General features: G+C 38.3%; 1 protein-coding gene across 6 annotated transcripts in view; it reads right to left on the reverse strand.

Moving 5' to 3' along the window:
• The window catches only part of usp28 (ubiquitin specific peptidase 28), a 49,501-nt gene that overhangs the window by 6,330 nt on the left and 25,035 nt on the right, over positions 1 to 18,136 (reverse strand). For 5 of the 6 annotated variants that reach the window (XM_061898984.1, XM_061898981.1, XM_061898980.1 and 2 more), the window contains exons 12-22: positions 17,971 to 18,066; positions 17,720 to 17,899; positions 17,458 to 17,651; positions 17,302 to 17,372; positions 13,460 to 13,688; positions 13,067 to 13,396; positions 12,868 to 12,992; positions 7,507 to 7,806; positions 2,779 to 2,874; positions 2,528 to 2,706; positions 697 to 775 (exon numbers count right to left, since the gene is read on the reverse strand). In XM_061898984.1, the coding sequence (XP_061754968.1) occupies positions 697 to 775; positions 2,528 to 2,706; positions 2,779 to 2,874; positions 7,507 to 7,806; positions 12,868 to 12,992; positions 13,067 to 13,396; positions 13,460 to 13,688; positions 17,302 to 17,372; positions 17,458 to 17,651; positions 17,720 to 17,899; positions 17,971 to 18,066 (1,879 nt within the window). The remainder of the gene's footprint in view (positions 1 to 696; positions 776 to 2,527; positions 2,707 to 2,778; positions 2,875 to 7,506; positions 7,807 to 12,867; positions 12,993 to 13,066; positions 13,397 to 13,459; positions 13,689 to 17,301; positions 17,373 to 17,457; positions 17,652 to 17,719; positions 17,900 to 17,970; positions 18,067 to 18,136) is intronic. The other variant, XM_061898982.1, reaches the window with a different exon arrangement.

Genomic DNA, 18,136 nt, shown 5'->3' on the forward strand with positions numbered 1-18,136 from the left:
TATTCAATGAATTAAAGTAAGAATTCATCAAAAACATGGGCCACCGTGGAGTCGACTTTGTGAAGCAGTACGAGCGTAGCACTGCTAGTCTGCTGAAGCAGAATAACGTTAGCAAACGACGTTTCGGCAAAATCGAACCGGTGAACATTTATCTATGAAAATGGTGAGAACCTGCTGATGTGTTTAACCTAGAAAGCCCTCAAAGGACATACCGTATAAGTTTGCTCTCCAAGTTAAATTACAGTATGTACATTGTTGTTACATTACTCCATAAAACTGCTGTATAGTTGTGCGTACTACATTGTATTATATTGTTTTTATACAATATTTCTTAAAGGAGTGTTTTTCTTTCTAAAAGGCATGCTAAGTTAAGTGCGTCAATCATCTCAATTCAATGGGGGACGCTGTTTTGCAACGCAAGCTTTTCACAGAACCAACTCGACTTGTGTTCTGACGTAGCACGGTGCTCCCACGCTCTGTAATAAGTTTTAAACTTGGGCACACTGCAGCCTTCACTTGCTCTCATCCCCCCCCAAGAGACCAAATTACACTGCGGGCTCACTGGAATTCAGACCATGCCAACGACTACCCCGAATAACCACATAGGCTCACGAGAAACCTGATGCGTACGGAGCAGTGTACACTAGACCACGTTAGCACCTTCACGCTAGCGTCGTTAAATGAATCTTAGTATACCAAGTACTCATCCATGTCCATGTCCTCGGGCTTGATGAGGCGCAGCTTGGCTCGGGCTTCCCTCATGATACTGATGGCCCTGCGGGAATGTAAAGGATGCTTTTTAACATAAAAGTGGAGTTAACGACCACAACACTGGGAACTAAATCTGTGTTGTTTTGATACAGACACATAGTACAGTTTAAGTGCAGAAACTACAGTCACAGTAAACGTATATCGTGCCAATCAATCAATCAATCAATCAATCAATGTTTACTTACAGTTTGTATATAGCCCTAAATCACAAGTGTCTCAAAGGGCTGCACAAGCCACAACGAGATCCATGGCTCAGATCCCACATGTGTGTAAAGCCAGCTCAGTAAAGTGAACACAGCAGCCACTAGATGGCATTAAATGCCCTATGTAAATACTTAAGTTGGTTTATTGACATTAAAATAAAGTAAACACAAACAATAAATGAAACGTCATGGTTTGTATTAGAACTGGACTATTATGAAAAAAATGATTATTACGATTGTTTTGATTGATATTGAAATATGGTTAATATCAGGATTTATTCTTTAATGTGTGTATTATATGAGTCCATCCATCCATCCATCCATGTTCTGCCGCTTATTCCATTTGGGTTCGCGAGGGGCGGTGGTGCCTATCTCAGCTACAATCGGGCGGAAGGCGGTGTACACCCTTGACAAGTCGCCACCTCATCATAGGGCCAACACAGACAGACAGACAACATTCACACTCATTTACTTTAAATATAATTGAAAAGATAAATAGATACGAATTAGTAAAAAAACAACAACTGTAAAATCAATACATTAAAATAACAATAGCATCATAATAAAAACATTTAATTAAGTTTTTCTGTTTTAATTTCTTAAAATTGAACTTTTTTACCTTTTACACCCATTTTACCACAAAATAGTTTGTGCTTTAAGTGTCATTAATAACATTTTATAAAATGCAAAAATCTTCACATTTACTAGTGCAATACATCCATCCATCCATCCATCCATTTTCTACCGCTTATTCCCTTTCGGGGTCGCGGGGGGCGCTGGCGCCTATCTCAGCTACAATCGGGCGGAAGGCGGGGTACACCCTGGACAAGTCGCCATCTCATCGCAGGGCCAACACAGATAGACAGACAACATTCACACTCACATTCCCACACTAGGGCCAATTTAGTGTTGCCAATCAACCTATCCCCAGGTGCATGTCTTTGGAGGTGGGAGGAAGCCGGAGTACCCGGAGGGAACCCACGCATTCACGGGGAGAACATGCAAACTCCACACAGAAAGATCCCGAGCCTGGATTTGAACCCAGGACTGCAGGACCTTCGTATTGTGAGGCAGACGCACTAACCCCTCTGCCACCGTGAAGCCTAGTGCAATACATCTTTGGTCAATTTGGAACTGTATTTTAAGTCAAAGCATAATACATTTCTAAATGTATTTGACACAGGCCAACATTCTGAATGTTGCTCGGCTGAGTTTGGTTGGGAATTGGAATTGTATTTTATATTTTTGTATCACTGTGTATTACTTTGTTGGACTGATTAAATATTTTTGAGTACTCGTATTTCCCACGGTGTACAGTTTTTTTATTTGATACCGTTATGCATCACGGCATTCTTGTGACTACTTTGAAACAGAAATACTGTGGCATCTGCAAAACCCCTTCTAAGCATATAAGTAGCATAGTATCAAATAAAACATATCAACCATAGTGAAATCCTAAACCTCTGAATTTGCATGCGTGTTAGTTTTTTTCAATTGTAATATTTTTATGATTGTGAGAAAATAGAAATTAAATAACTGTCCGTCCCTATCACCTTTCATCGAAGCTGAGGTTGCGGTCTGTAAACTGCTCCAGCAGCGTCCTCTCGATGACACGTTTGGGCGCCTTGTTCTGGAAGAAGTAAACCAAAGCGTGCTGCAGACGAGCGTCCTCCCGTGGCGTCGTCTCCTCCTGGGAGAGTTCGTACAAGCGGGAGTATTCTTCATGGAAGGCCTGAGGGTGGGGTTGGGGGGGTTAGAGGAAGCAGTTTTTGGGCACCTTTACCGACAAACAGAACAGGCCCACCTTGATGAGACCAGCCTCTGGACCCTCAGTGTCGAATGTTTGTCTGGCCTTTGCGATTGCCAGAATGATGCCCTGCATGGCCGGAGTCAGCATCATCTGTCAATTATGAGACAAATTACCAATCTGACTTTATATTTGTTTTAGTGTAAAAATGCCTAATTCTGAGTGATAAATTATAATATACAGTACAACCTCGATTTATAAAGCCCTATATTTGCAAAGTTTTCTATTTACTATCTTTAAGATCGCTCCAAATTTGCCTCTGTGTGCGAACCATGTCTTGGTGTGCGAACATTTCATTCTTTCATTCATTTTGTTTGCCGCTGGATTGATTGATTGATTGATTGAAAATTTTATTAGTAAATTGCACAGTACAGTACACATTCCGTACAATTGACCACTTTTTGGTTAGGTTTTGTCAACTTGTTTAAGTCGGGGTCCACATTAATCAATTCATGGAAGCCTTTTGGCGTGTCAATTTTGGAGACGCCGGGCGTTCTATGTCACGTCTACGTCAGTCCATTACTTATTTGGTGCGTCAACGTGTGTTTCTTTGCTAGCTAATCGCCAAGTTTTGTCTATTTTGTTACTCAATATGAGTCCGAACCAGCCGCCAAAGAAGGAGGGAATTGCTGTGGACTTAAAAATTCCAATTTGCGGGGAGTACGCCAACAACAACATCATGGGTCACTACGGACAAATTTTACAGCGCAAAAAACAAGGCATGCTGGACAGATTACTGGTGCAGCAAGAACTATGTGAACCCCAGCCTGGTCCGAGCGAGACCAACACTTAGAGGAAGAGAAGAGAGTAAACCAGGAAAAATAGGACTTTTCTTCGGAAAAGGAACACACTGCCGCTCCTCCCTGCCCCCTGTCTCTGCATAGATCTCCTCTTGTTGCTTGCATGCCACAAATATTTGCCAACACAAGGTAAAAATGATTTAACTATTTTAACATTTTTATTATCATTATAGCATTTTTTGGTGAGCACAAAAGGAACTTATTTGTGTGTGTGCGCGTGCTGAGAGTTGAGCGTGCTATTGTTTTGATAATAAGGTTGCAGCGATTAGTCGACATTGTCGACAAAAAAAAATTGTTGCCGACAATTATATTTGTCGACAATATTCGTCACATCATTGCTCGCATTTTTTTCCGGGTGGAAGCAAGTGCGTGCCACCGCTCGCAAAAAACGCCAGTGAAAACATGTTAAGTGTGACAACATGTCTTCCTATCCTTATTAAAAACATACATACATTGTTCATTTTGCAAAGCAGACCTTGTTTTTATGGCAGTACATCTGTGATACACGAACATTTAAAGTAGAGGCATGATGTCGGACATTTAGAGGGAGGATGCATCTCAACCTCGGCAAAAATGTTAGCTTATGCCTTGCTAGCTAGCGAGGAGGTTTAAAACGAAGTTGTGTGAAAACTATATTAACTATCATTTTAGCCAAAGTCCGCCAGCTAAATTTTGTCTACATCAATTCAAGTACTTTTTAAAGCAGCGTCAATTTGCAATGCCGTAGAAAAGAGCACAATTATAAATGTGAACTGCATGTGACGTAAGGCACCAATAAATAGCTAAAATGTTAAGAACGATCAAATATACAATTCCACACATTGAGTCTACTAGAGCAGTGGTTCTCAAATGGGGGTACGTGTACCCCTGGGGGTACTTGAAGGTATGCCAAGGGGTACGTGAGATTTTTTTTAAATATTCTAAAAATGGCAACAATTCAAAAATCCTTTATAAATATATTTTTTAAAATAATACTTCAACAAAATATGAATGTAAGTTCATAAACTGTGGAAAAAAAATACAACAATGCAAAATTCAGTGTTGACAGCTAGATTTTTTGTGGACATGTTCCATAAATATAGATGTTAAAGATTATTTTTTTTGTGGAGAAATGTTTATAATTAAGTTCATGAATCCAGATGGATCTTTATTACAATCCCTAAAGAGGGCACTTTAAGTTGATGATTACTTCTATGCCCACATATGCGGTCCTCTCCAAGGTTTCTTATAGTCATCATTGTAACTGTCACCGACGTCCCACTGGGGTGAGTTTTCCTTGCCCTTATGTGGGTTCTATCAAGGATGTCGTAGTGGTTTGTGCAGCTCTTTGAGACACTGGTGATTTAGGGCTGTATAAATAAACATTGATTGATTGATATGTGTAAAAATCTTTATTTCTAATTGAATCACTTGTTTATTTTTCAACATGTTTTTAGTTATTTTTATATCTTGTTTTCCAAATAGTTCAAGAAAGACCACTACAAATGAGCAATATTTTGCACTGTTATACAATTTAATAAATCACAAACTGATGACATAGTGCTGTATTTTACTTATTTATCTCTTTTGCTCAACCAAAAATGCTTTGCTCGGATTAGGAGGTACTTGAATTAAAAAAATGTTCACAGGAGATACATCACTGAAAAAAGGTTGAAAACCACTCTAATAATTACAGTGCTAAAACTGCCAGTGGGTAATCAATAGTCAATATACCAGTGTGCACATTTTTAAACATCATCACAAAAATCTTATTTTCTTTTAGAGGAAGTTATATTTCCTGGTTTGTTTTTATTGCTGCCATTTTTTTAAATACATAAACAAGGTTATTTTTTTTTTTTATCACTTTGCCATTCCTGTTAAAAAAAAAAGAAGTTTTAATTGTCATTTAAATTTTTGCAACAGCTGAATGAGCAGCACAGCAACTGTATAAATAAATATTTATGTATGATTTAATTATCTTTGTTGTTTGTAAGCACATGCCTTAAATAACTTTAGATGCATTCAAAAGTCAATGGAAAAATTAGAGCCAATAAATGGGTGTACGCTTTATAATCCGACTAGTTGACTAATTGTTAAGATAGTCGTTGACTAGTCGACTATCAAAACAGTTCTTAGTTGCAGCTCTATTCGATAATAAAGATATTGTTGATCCTTCACCGCCTTATTATGTTTGTACAGTACATATACTCTTTATAGTGTCTTCAAAGTGTGTTTTTTTCTCTAAAACATGGACTTTTATTCATGTTTAAATTGATTCTTATTGGGAATTTTGCTTTACTACACAAACTTTTAGATTTATGAACCATGTTCAACAACCAATTAGGATCGTAAATCAAGGATCCACTCAGTACGTGTCCATGCACTAAATAACTTCAATGTCTCATATAGTTCGGCTTTATATAAGCATTCTACAACTGATGGAAACACCTTAATCCGACAGGGTTAGGTTTTTTAAAAGTGGGACTAATACACCTGGATTATGCGATTGAAAACCACTTTACTACGAGGTCTGTCACATGGCTACCTCTCTATCTGGCTGTTACCTATCACCCCCCTGTGCCCTATTTGGATTTTATCAGTGAATTTTCAGAGTTTGTCGCTCATCTAGTGAGGCACGCAGATAATATAATTATAAACGGGGATTTTACTATCCATATGAATACCCCGTCAGACCCTCTATGTGTGGCGCTCCAGATTGATGGCTGTGGTATTACACAAATAATAAATGAACCCAAGCATTGCAACAGTAATACGATAGACCTAGTCCTTGTACAGGATGTCACCACCTTCAAAGTTATGGAACTCCCGTACACTAAAGTAGTGAAGTGAAGTGTGAAGTGAATTATATTTATATAGCACTTTTCTCTTGTGACTCAAAGCGCTTTATGTAGTGAAACCCAATATCTAAGTTACATTTAAACCAGTGTGGGTAGCACTGGAAGCAGGTGGGTAAAGTGTCTTGCCCAAGGACAAAACAGCAGTGACTGGGATGGCGGAAGCGGGGATCGAACCTTGAACCCTCAAGTTGCTGGCACGGCCACTCTGCCAAACGAGCGTACTCCTCGCAAGTAATATCCGATCATTACCTTATAAAATTGAAGTTCTGATTTATAATCTAAAAGCTACTAATAACCAATGCTTTAGCAGCCAGAACATTAATGCTGTCACAACTACGACTCTTGCTGGCCTGCTGCCTTCGGTAATGAAACTATTCCCAAATTATGTGGGCTTTATTGATAACCTCACTTTAATGATGCCCCCTGCAACGACATTGATAGTAGAGCACCGCTAAAGTTAAAAAAAGGCCCCTGCAAAAACTCAGCAAGCTTGTACAGAACAAAAACCAACCTGTCCTTTCTTTTGGACTTAAAACTGATTACATGAATCCACATAACCTTATGAATGAACTTCAAAAGTTTTGTTTTCATGATTCCATGTCCAAAAATTCATTTGAAACCACTCTATCTCGCCGGTCTTTCTTTGCTTTGTACCTGCATCCGATCCGATACATTTTTGGTATTAGCGTCATGTTGGTAGCGTAATCTAAGATAATTTCTTGATACTGCCTGCTATTTAACATCATCATATCCATTAAACATGTAATAATTGTAATCTGTGCCAATATTACAGCGGACATCAGGTACTTCAGAGCTAGGCTGTTGACTTGTAAGGAGCCGCAGATGCCTGGTGTGACGTTATAGGTCAACGGAATAAAGCAATACATTTATCCGTGCTAAAATGAAATAGGCGCCCCCCAGTGCATACGGCGTATGACCAATAGTCGCATTAGAGAGTTGGACTTCACATGCTGGTGTGAAACAACAAAAAAACTAACTATTTGAGGAATCAGACTGATATAGTGCATTGAAATATAGTGACTGTCTCTATGGATGTGTAGTATCAATTACAAAAGCGCGGGACTCACCTCTTCATTGTAACCGTCAGCATCGGCCCTCACCATGATTCTTCCCACATTGGGGATCTCCACCTCAGAGACTTCGTTCTCCGCCTGCCGCCGTCTTGCAGGCACCTGCTCCTCCTCCTCCTGCGGGTCTTCATGTTTACCATCTGCTTCACGCTGAGGAGATTCCTCCAAAGAGGCCTCTGCGTCACGCTGAGCTTCTTCTTTTTCTTCTTCTCCATTTTGCTCCTCTGTTTCCTCTTTCTTCAGCGACAGGTTGGGTGGCTCCTGGTTGCTACTGAGCTCAACTTCAGGGCAAAGAGTCTGATAGAAAGAGACATCACATATAATTTAATTGCGTAAAACAATTAAAATGGTATGGGTTGCTGTGAATTACTCTTAACTAATCTCGATCACACATAATTAATTCTTATTTAAGCGTGTTTGATGTTGCACGTAATTATCATGTTTTTATGTACAAACATTTATCCCCATTAATTAAAGGCCTACTGAAACCCACTACTACCGACCACGCAGTCTGATAGTTTATACATCAATGATGAAATATTAACATTGCAACACATGCCAATACGGCCTTTTTAGTTTACCAAATTGCAATTTAAAATTTTGCGCGAAGTATCCTGTTGAAAACGTCACGGTACGATGACGCGTGCGCGTGACGTCACGGATTGTAGCGGACATTTTGTTCCAGCCTGATCCCAGCTATAAGTCGTCTGCTTTAATCGCATAATTACACAGTATTCTGGACATCTGTGTTGCTGAATCTTTTGCAATTTGTTCAAATAATAATGGAGACGTCAAAGAAGAAAAATGTAGGTGGGAAGCGGTGTATTGCGGCTGCCTTTAGCAACACAAACACAGCCAGTGTTTCCTTGTTTACATTCCCCAAGGTGAAGCTTTACTATGGAACTGAGCGGTCAAGCGAACATGGTTCTCTACCACATGTCAACTGGCAGGTTTCGGTGAGAAAATTGTGGTCATAAGTCGGCTCTTACCGTAGACATGAGCATAGCTTGCGTCGTTCCTCGTGCACCTGTCAAAGAGGCAGATGCGGACTCTCTTGCCTCCTCTGACCGGCCGCCCCCGAACGTGGGATGTTTCCACCGTGGAGGAGGGGGAAAAAAAGCTCAGCCCGGCCTGACCGGCTGCCTTCGCCTCGCCTCGTCGAGAAACGTGGCTTCCCTCAGAGACACTGGCGGTCACCACACCCGTGGCCACACCCCTCCAACTTTCAGGTACGACTATACAATCTCACTAAAACACTAGTAACACAATAGGCAGATAAGGGATTTTCTAGAATTATCCTAGTAAATGTGTCTAATAACATCTGAATCGCTCCCACTGCCCTGTCTTTTTTTTTTTTAGTCCTTCACTCTCACTACCCTCATCCACGAATCTTTCATCCTCGCTCAAATTATGGAGGAAATCGTCGCTTTCTCAGTCCGAATCGCTCTCGCTACTGGTGGCTATGATTGTAAACAATGTGAGGATGTGAGGAGCTCCACAACCCGTGACGTCACGCGCACATCGTCTGCTACTTCCGGTACAGGCAAGGCTTTTTTATTAGCGACCAAAAGTTGCGAACTTTATCGTCAATGTTCTCTACTAAATCCTTTCAGCAAAAATATAGCAATATCGGGAAATGATCAAGTAAGACACATAGAATGGACCTGCTATCCCCGTTTAAATAAGAAAATCTCATTTCAGTAGGTCTTTAAGTTATTTTTGTGTTATGTATGTGCTATTTTACGATAGATGCGTTGTGGTGAAAACATGCTTAAGACTTTATGTCTATCGTCTGTTCCGTCAGGTGGTTTTTTGTACGCTAATTTTGCTGCTGTTTAGCATCTTCCATAGTGACTTGTTTGCTTCTGCAGCCCGTTCAGTCATTATTCCCTGCAAATACTAAAATCACCACACAAATCTCCTCCATTTTGGAACATTTGTAATATTCATTTCATTTAAAAATGAGCAAATTACACAAAATTGGGGTAGATGTCCGTGTTGCCGTTGTCACAAATTTTGGAACTTTTTTCCCAAAAGTTTGAGCATCGAATTTGGCAATGAAGGCTTCCAATCGCACGTCCTGAAACGGCTCGGCAACCATTATGAACGCTTGGGTAAAGCTGAAGGTTTCTGGGAAATTAGGTGTCTTTCCACCATTTTTTGTAATTCAAACGTTGTAACACATCAAATTAAATGATCGGTTTCATTCTTAATGTAAATAATAATCGAATCAAATAAATAATTTCATCAATAAAATGAAGAAATGTTTTGTTATTAAAATATAATTTGTACATGAGGTTTATATTTCTGTGAAATATGTCATGTGTGGAATTTACTTTGAAGCCCAATTCTGGAATATAGCAAAATTATCAATTGTAATTTAAAATGTACTTCTTTAATTTTAATTGCGATTTTACTTCCTGTTTGCAGCCCCATATATATCGGTAATTAAATTCAAATAACATTTTAATTATTTTAATTCACATTTGAATTGCAATTCTACTTTGTTTGTGGCCGCAATTCATATTAAATTCGATTTCAATCTCTTTTAATTGCAATTTGAATTGCATTACTACTTTCTATTTCCAGCGGCAATTAAAATTCACTTCAAATTGTAATTGTATTTGACTTATACTATTTGGAATTGGAATTGCAATTCTACTTTCTGTTTGTGGACGCAATTCAAATTCAAATCAAAATTGACTTCTATTAACTGGAATGTGAATTACAATTCTACTTCAGTTTCACTTCAAATTTAAATCAAAACTGATATATTTTATTTTGAATATGAATTACAAATATACATCCTGTTTGCGGTCACAATTCAAACTCAATTTAAATTTAATTCAAATTTATCTTCTATTGATAGGAATTTGAATTGCAAATATACTCCCTGTTTGAACCCGCAATCCAAATTCACTTAAAATTTAAATCAAAATTGACTTCTATTTATTGAACTTAAAATTGCAATTCTACTTTCGGTTTGCAGATGCAAATAAAGTTCAATCCAAATTCAAATCCAAACTGACTTCTATTAATTAAAATTTTAATTACTATTAAACCTTCTGGTTGCAACCACAATTCAAATTAAATGTATATTCAATTCAAATATAACTTCTATAAATTAAAATTTGAACTGCAATTGTAGTCCGTTAGCAGCTCCAATTCAAATTAACTTCAAATTCAAATCAAATTTGACTTCATTTAATTTGAACTCGTATTGCAATGTTTTCTTCCTGTTTGCAGCCGCAATTCAAATTCACTTCAAATTGGACCTCTTTTAATTGGAATTTGAATTGCAATTCTTCTTCCTGTTTGCAGCCACAGTTTGATTTCAATTTGAATTCAATTCAAATTTGACATCTATTAATTGTAATTTAAATTGCAATTGTATTTCCTGTTTGCAGCCACATTTCGAATTAATTTCAAATTCAAATCGAATTTCCATCATTCTTTTAATTTGAATTTGAATTGCAATTCTACTTCCTGTTTGCAGCCACAATTCTAATTCAATTTAAATTCAATTCAAATATGAATTCTATTAATAGGAATTTAGAATTGCAATTGTACTTCCTGTTAGCAGCTGCAATTCAAATTCAAATCAAATTCAACTTCTTTTAATTTGAACTTGATTCGCAATTCTGTTTCCTGTTTGCTGCCGTGATTACAAATTACTTCAAACTCAAATCAATTGGACTTCTTTTAATTTTAACTTGTATTGTAATTCTACTTCCTGTTTACAGCCACAATTCAAAATCACTTCAAATTCATATCAACTTTGACTTCTGTAACTTCAAACTTAAATTGCAATCCTGCTTCCTGTTTGCGACCACACTTCAGATTCAATTCAAATTCACTGAATTGAATTGGAAATTAGGAGAAATTTAATTTAGAATTTTGCACAGGCCTGGTGTCTATTCCAGCAGCAGACAAAGCAGCATGTGTCAAATGCACATTTTCCTTCTTGGATGCCGGGAAATATTCCTCTTATCATTCTGGATAAGGCGGCAGCACTTTAAACATGGACATATTTGTTACTAATAGAGAGAAGACTAATACTTGACTGCTGCTAACCATGCAGTACTTGTGCGTGATCTTCTCATCAATAGATTTAAATTGCATTACAGTGCCGAGCACGGATCTTCAACGCTACGGTAAGTGGGGAATCCTTGACCCACTCGAGCACACTTACTATCCTAGAATCTGCAACTCATATATGACAAATAAGGTGGCAGAAGAACTGCTTTGACAGACTTACAGGCCTACTGAAACCCACTACTACCGACCACGCAGTCTGATAGTTTATATATCAATGATGAAATATTAACATTGGAACACATGCCAATACGGCCGGTTTAGTTTACTAAATTGCAATTTTAAATTTCCCGCAGAGTTTCTTGTTGAAAACCTCGCGGAATGATGACGCGTGCGCGTGACGTCACGGACTGTAGAGGACATAGTAGCGCAGCACCATTTGCAGCTAAAAGTCGTCTCTTTTCATCGCACAATTAAACAGTATTCTGGACATCTGTGTTGCTGAATTTTTTGCAATTTGTTCAATTAATAATGGAGAAGTCAAAGTAGAAAGATGGAGTTGGGAAGCTTTAGCCTTTAGCCACACAAACACACGGTGTTTCCTTGTTTAAAATTCCCGGAGGTAAAGCTTTACTATGGATCAGAGTGGTCAAGCAAACATGGTTCCCGACCACTTGTCAACCGGCAGGTTTCGGTGAGAAAATTGTGGTAAAAAGTCGCCTCTTACCAGAGATCAGCTGAGCTTGCGCCGTCCATGCAGCTGCCGTCGACTTTCTTTAGAGATTGGCGTCAAGACACCCGTGGACACACCCCTCCGACTATCAGGTACTATTTAATCTCACTAAAACACTAGCAACACAATAGAAAGATAAGGGATTTCCCAGAATTATCGTAGTAAATGTGTCTAAAAACATCTGAATCTGCCCCAATGCAATCGCCTTTTATTTAAACTTTATTTTTATTTTTTTTCTAGTCCTTCGCTATCAATATCATCATCCACAAATCTTTCATTCTCGCTCAAATTAATGGGGAAATTGTTGTTTTCTCGGGCTGAATAGCTTTTGCTGCTGGAGGCTCCCATTAGAAACAATGTGAGGACGTGAGGAGCCCTCACCGTTGTGACGTCATCGGCTGTGACTTCCGGTAAAGGCGAGGCTTTTTTATTAGCGACCAAAAGTTGCGAAATTTATCGTCGATGTTCTCTACTAAATCCTTTCAGCAAAAATATGGCAATATCGCCAAATGATCAAGTATGACACATAGAATGGACCTGCTATCTCCATTTAAATAAGAAAATCTGATTTCAGTAGGCCTTTAACTCACCTGACTGGGAGGCTCCTTCTCAGTGGCAGTGGTGCTGGTGGGACCCTGGCTGGGACTCTGAGTATTGCTGGTGGTGAGCTCACTATCATGGCAGTCTGACTGTAGGGGAGGCGTTACCTGAGGTCCTTTTTTAAGAGATAGAAATAAAAAGTTGTTGTCCAACAATTTCTTGTTTGGACATCTTTACCTCACTACAGACCTTCCGGTGATCCTGCCGGCTCCTCATCCGTCTGCGCATCTGGTTGTGGCTCCGAAGCGGTTCCCTGAGCAGGTTCGTCAGTCTGAGGTCCCGACTGTGGTGCCGGCTCGACGGGTGCAGACTGCTGAGTGTCGTCCGCGCTGGCTTTTGGGGGCTCGGCAGGACTCAGCGTGGACTCTCCCTGCGGCGCGGCCGCCTGGCACAGCTGCTCCTCCCACTCGCTGATCTCCTGCTGAAACCAACGGTTGTCTTGGTGCACGTAGCGTCTTAGGACGGGCGGCAGCAAATCCATGCCATGCAGCGCCTGGCCCGTCTCGTCATCTGTGTCTTCTGAGATGGATGTCAAGTCGTATTAGAAAGAACACACTCCCCAAGTAGAGAGGGGTACGGTACCTGTGATGAGGTGGGGGAGCCTGTCGTCGATATACATCAGGCAGTAGGCGCTGGCGTTGGTCATTCCGCCGAAAGAGTCTTGCTCAAGCTCCTCCCATGAGGACTCTGTTATGCTGATGTCGTTGTACTTCAACCAGCGCTGGTTGGCATGGTCGTAAATGTACGCCCAATAATGTCCTGCTGAGGCCTGGCCCTCGTGTACCAGCACCGCGTGCAATCTGTAGGGGACCTAAACAGACGTAAGGTTGCTGTAATCAATTTGATGATGAGCCACACAGCTTGCAAATAAACTTGTGACTAAACAAAGTACTATCGTATTTTTCGGACTAAAAGTCGCAGTTGTTTTCATAGTTTGGCCGGGGGTGCGACATATACTCTGGAGCGACCAATGTGTGAAATTATTAACACATTACCGTAAAATATCAAATAATATTATCTATCTCATTCACGGAAGAGACGAAGAAAATGTCAGCAATCGTCACTTACACGTAAACCAATAAGAATTTGGCGGGGGAGGGTCATGGCAGAAGTGCATTTTGGGTCATGGAACGCTAACTGCTATATGCTATATGCTACTGCTGTAGCTATTAAAATGGATCATTTCATCGTTGGCGGTAACTTATAAAAACTGAGAAGGGCTGAACAAAAATGGCACCGAAAAGTAAATCATGTACTGCAGATTACAAGCTGGACGTAGTGAAATATGCAGCAGAAAACGACAAGAGGAAGCGGCGCATACCTTTGGAGTTGGCAGAGTTGTTTAGAAGCGACATCGAGGAAGAAGATTTCATCGGATTTATCGATTAGGAGTGACAGATTGTTTGGTAAAGGTATAGCATGTTCTATATGTTATAGTTATTTGAATGACTCTTACCATAATATGTTACATTAACATACCAGGCACCTTCTCAGTTGGTTATTTATGTGTCATATATCATACACTTATTCAGCCTGTTGTTCACTATTCTTTATTTATTTTTAAATTGCCTTCAAATGTCTATTCTTGGTGTTGGATTTTATCAAATAACTTTCCCCCAAAAATGCGACTTATACTCCAGTACGTCGTATATATGTTTTTTTCCTTCTTTATTATGCATTTTCGGCCAGTGCAACGTATACTCCCCAGCGACTTATAATACGAAAAATACGGTAACTAAGATATAAATAAATAAATAAACAATGCTATAAAAGAAGTATGTTGGAAAAAAATTAACAAAACAAGCAGTTTTAGGGAAGAAATAAAATAAGTAATTTTATTGGGCTAAAAATTGACATAATAGAAGAACTCTTTCTATAATTGGATAATGACATTTTATAAGAAAAAAGTCAAAATATGATATAACATTTTTTATTTTATTTAATAAAAAAATATTGCTAATATCACAATTAGGTTAAACTCTTCTTCTTATTATCATTATTTTTTAAATAAATCAAATTGTCATTTTATGAGAAAAGAGTAAAAATATTACCAAAATAGTGTTACTTTAATTTCAAAATATAGATTTTATATTTTATTTGATGAGAATACGATCTTGAGAGTACGAGAATAAAGTTGCAACTTGAAAAATAATTACGTATTTCGAATAAAACATTGCAGAAATACATTTCTGGTAATATTACAATTTGTTTAAACTCTTTTTTAAGTTGTCATTTTATAAGTAGATTCAAAACACTACCGGAATAAATTGTTACTTTTAAAGAATTGTTTCCATATAAAACTGTACAAGAATGCAATCCAAAAAGTACAAAAATAAGGTTGCAATATGAACGAAAATTACATATTACCACGATATGTCAAAACATTGCAAAAATAGAGTATTTGTTATATCAGAATTAGTTTGACCTTTTGTTAAAATAAAGTCATAATTTTTAAAACAAATCCACTTGTCATTCAATTAGAAAAGAATCAAAATGTTATGAAGAATATATATATATTTTTTTTACAAGAATACAATCCAAAAAGTATGCGAATAAAGTTGCATTTCGAACGATAATTACATATTACGACAAGATGTCAAAACATTGCAAGAATAAAGTATTGGTCGTATCAGAATTAATCAGAACTTATATTAAAATACAGTCATAATTTTTCAAATAAATACAATCGTCATTTTATGACACATCAGACAAAATATTACCGGAATATTGTTAATTTTGAAATACAGATTTTTTTTTATTCTACAAGAATACGATCCAAACAATATGAGAATAAGGTTGAAATTTGAACGAAAATGACATATTTTGACAAAATGGCTAAACATTGCAGGAATACAGTATTGGTAATATCACGATTAGTTTAAACTCTTATTAAAAAAAAAGTTGTCTAGCCCAGTGGTTCTCAACCTTTTTTTAATTCACGTACCCCCTAATCAGAGCAAAGCTTTTTGGTTGAAAAAAAGAGCTAAAGAAGTAAAATACAGCACTTCTGATTTATTAAATTGTATAACAGTGCAAAATATTGCTCATTTGTAGTGGTCTTTCTTGAACTATTTGGAAAAAAAGATACAAAAATAACTAAAAACTTGTTAAAAAATAAACAAGTGATTCATTTATAAATAAAGGTTTCTACACATAGAAGTAATCATCAACTTAAAGTGCCCTCTTTGGGGATTGTAATAGAGATCCATCTGGATTCATGAACTTAATTCTAAACATTTCTTCACAAAAAAAGAAATCTTTTACATCAATATTTATGGAACATGTCCACAAAAAAATCCAGCTGTCAACACTGAATATTGCATTGTTGCATTTCTTTTCACAGTTTATGAACTTACATTCATATTTTGTTGAAGAATTATTCAATAAATATATTTATGAAGGATTTTTGAATTCTCAGCTACAATCGGGCGGAAGGCGGGGTACACCCTGGACAAGTCGCCGCCCCAAAGGGAATAAGCGGTAGAAAATGGATGGATTGATTTTTGAATTGTTGCTATTTTTAGAATATTTTTTAAAAAATTTCACGTACCCCTTGGCATACCTTCAAGTGCCCCCAGGGGTACGCGTACCCCCATTTGAGAACCACTGGTCTAGCCCATTTGAGAAAAGAGTGAAAATATTACCGGAATAAATTGTTGATTTACATTTTTTTTTTCATTTAAAATTCTACGAGAACACGATCCAAAAAGTATGAGAATAAAATTGCAATTTAAATAAGAATGACATATTTTGACAATGTGGCAAAATATTGCAAAAATAAAGTATTGGTTGCATCACAATTAGTTTGAACTTTTTTTTAAATATTTTTTTTTTACACAAATACAATTTTAATTTTATGAAGAAAACATATCGTCACAAATATGACCGTAATAAATTGTTCATTTGAAAATATATTTTTTGATTCAAAATTTTACGAGAATACAATCAAGAGTGCAAACATGAAGTTGCAATTCGAACAAGTATTACATGTTACGGCAAATTGCCAAAACATTGGAAGAAAAAAGTATTGATATATCAGAATCAGTTTGAACTTTTGTAAAAACAAAGTGGTCATTTTAGAAGCAAATTGTTTTTCATGTTTTGGTAATAAAGTTAATCCAAATGAAGCCAATAAAATGATGAAATGATCTTTTTGTTTGTTTACTTAAGTGTTTTTCTTTTCAGTGTGTCGAGAAACTGTCGCACTTAATCTATTTTATGTATTATGCAGATGCAACATCTTAAAATAAACATAAAATGTAATTTCCCCCCAGAGGCAGACAATCAAAGGTCAGTTTTTTTTTTCTTCTACTAATTGCAGGCCGACATTTAAATGTTTGTGCATGAGAAATCAATGGCTTACAGTCGTGTAGACATTGTAGAAAGCCGAAAGACAGACGGAATGGGGAGGGTGTAAACGTTACCTGGCAGAGGGTGTTGTCTGAGTACATGCCCTCCAGTGTCTGACTCAGCCTGTCAATGTTGGCCTTTAGCTCTGAGACGGCAAAATAAAACAAGCATGGAAACGACTGCGTGCGTTAAGCTAATAAAACATAACTGCACGGATGCTCGCCAAGTACCATTGACGTCATTCTCCACCTCCGTCCTCCAGCGCTGCAGGCAGGTCTTAACAAAGTGCAGCTCCTCGTCTGTGATGCTGTGGGGGGCCGGGTGGGCCGGGCAGTCGGCAGGGTGTCTGCACTGGGTGAATGGCTTGTAGATGGGTGTGCGCTGGCAGCTGGAAACCCGGCCATCCTCCGCGTCTGCAGGGTCACTGGGTGAGGAAAGCATCAGTGGGATTTGATTTGTGTTTTTATGACTTGGATGCTCTCCGTGCCCAACCTGTCTTCTTGGTTGATGGTCTCGCTGAGCGGGTGGCTGGGAGGAGTGGGTGAAGAAGAAGGGGGTGTGGCGTCTTCGGCCGGGGAAACAGCGGCGGGCTTGGTGGACGCAAACTCCAACACAAACTGCAGCATGTCGGCCAGAGGGTACTTGTTGGGTCCTGAACCGTAGTTCTTGTAGCTGGCGGCAAAACACAAATGAACATGACAGTGCAATACTGCCACGCAAGATAGAGCATGTCTACTGTGTACCATTCAAGTTTCTGTTGGAGGGCTGCAAGCTGCTCCTTCAGTTTTTTCACCTCTCCTCTCCTCTCGTGAGTACACTGTAGGTTTTTATGAAGATACCTGCAAGCAGAGGCAATGCAGAGTGGATCAATACATTTCTTCACTAATTGAAATTCATGCATTTTTTTCC

This window comes from Nerophis ophidion, linkage group LG04 (assembly GCF_033978795.1).
Source record: "Nerophis ophidion isolate RoL-2023_Sa linkage group LG04, RoL_Noph_v1.0, whole genome shotgun sequence".
In the NCBI taxonomy this organism is placed as follows: Eukaryota; Metazoa; Chordata; class Actinopteri; order Syngnathiformes; family Syngnathidae; genus Nerophis; species Nerophis ophidion.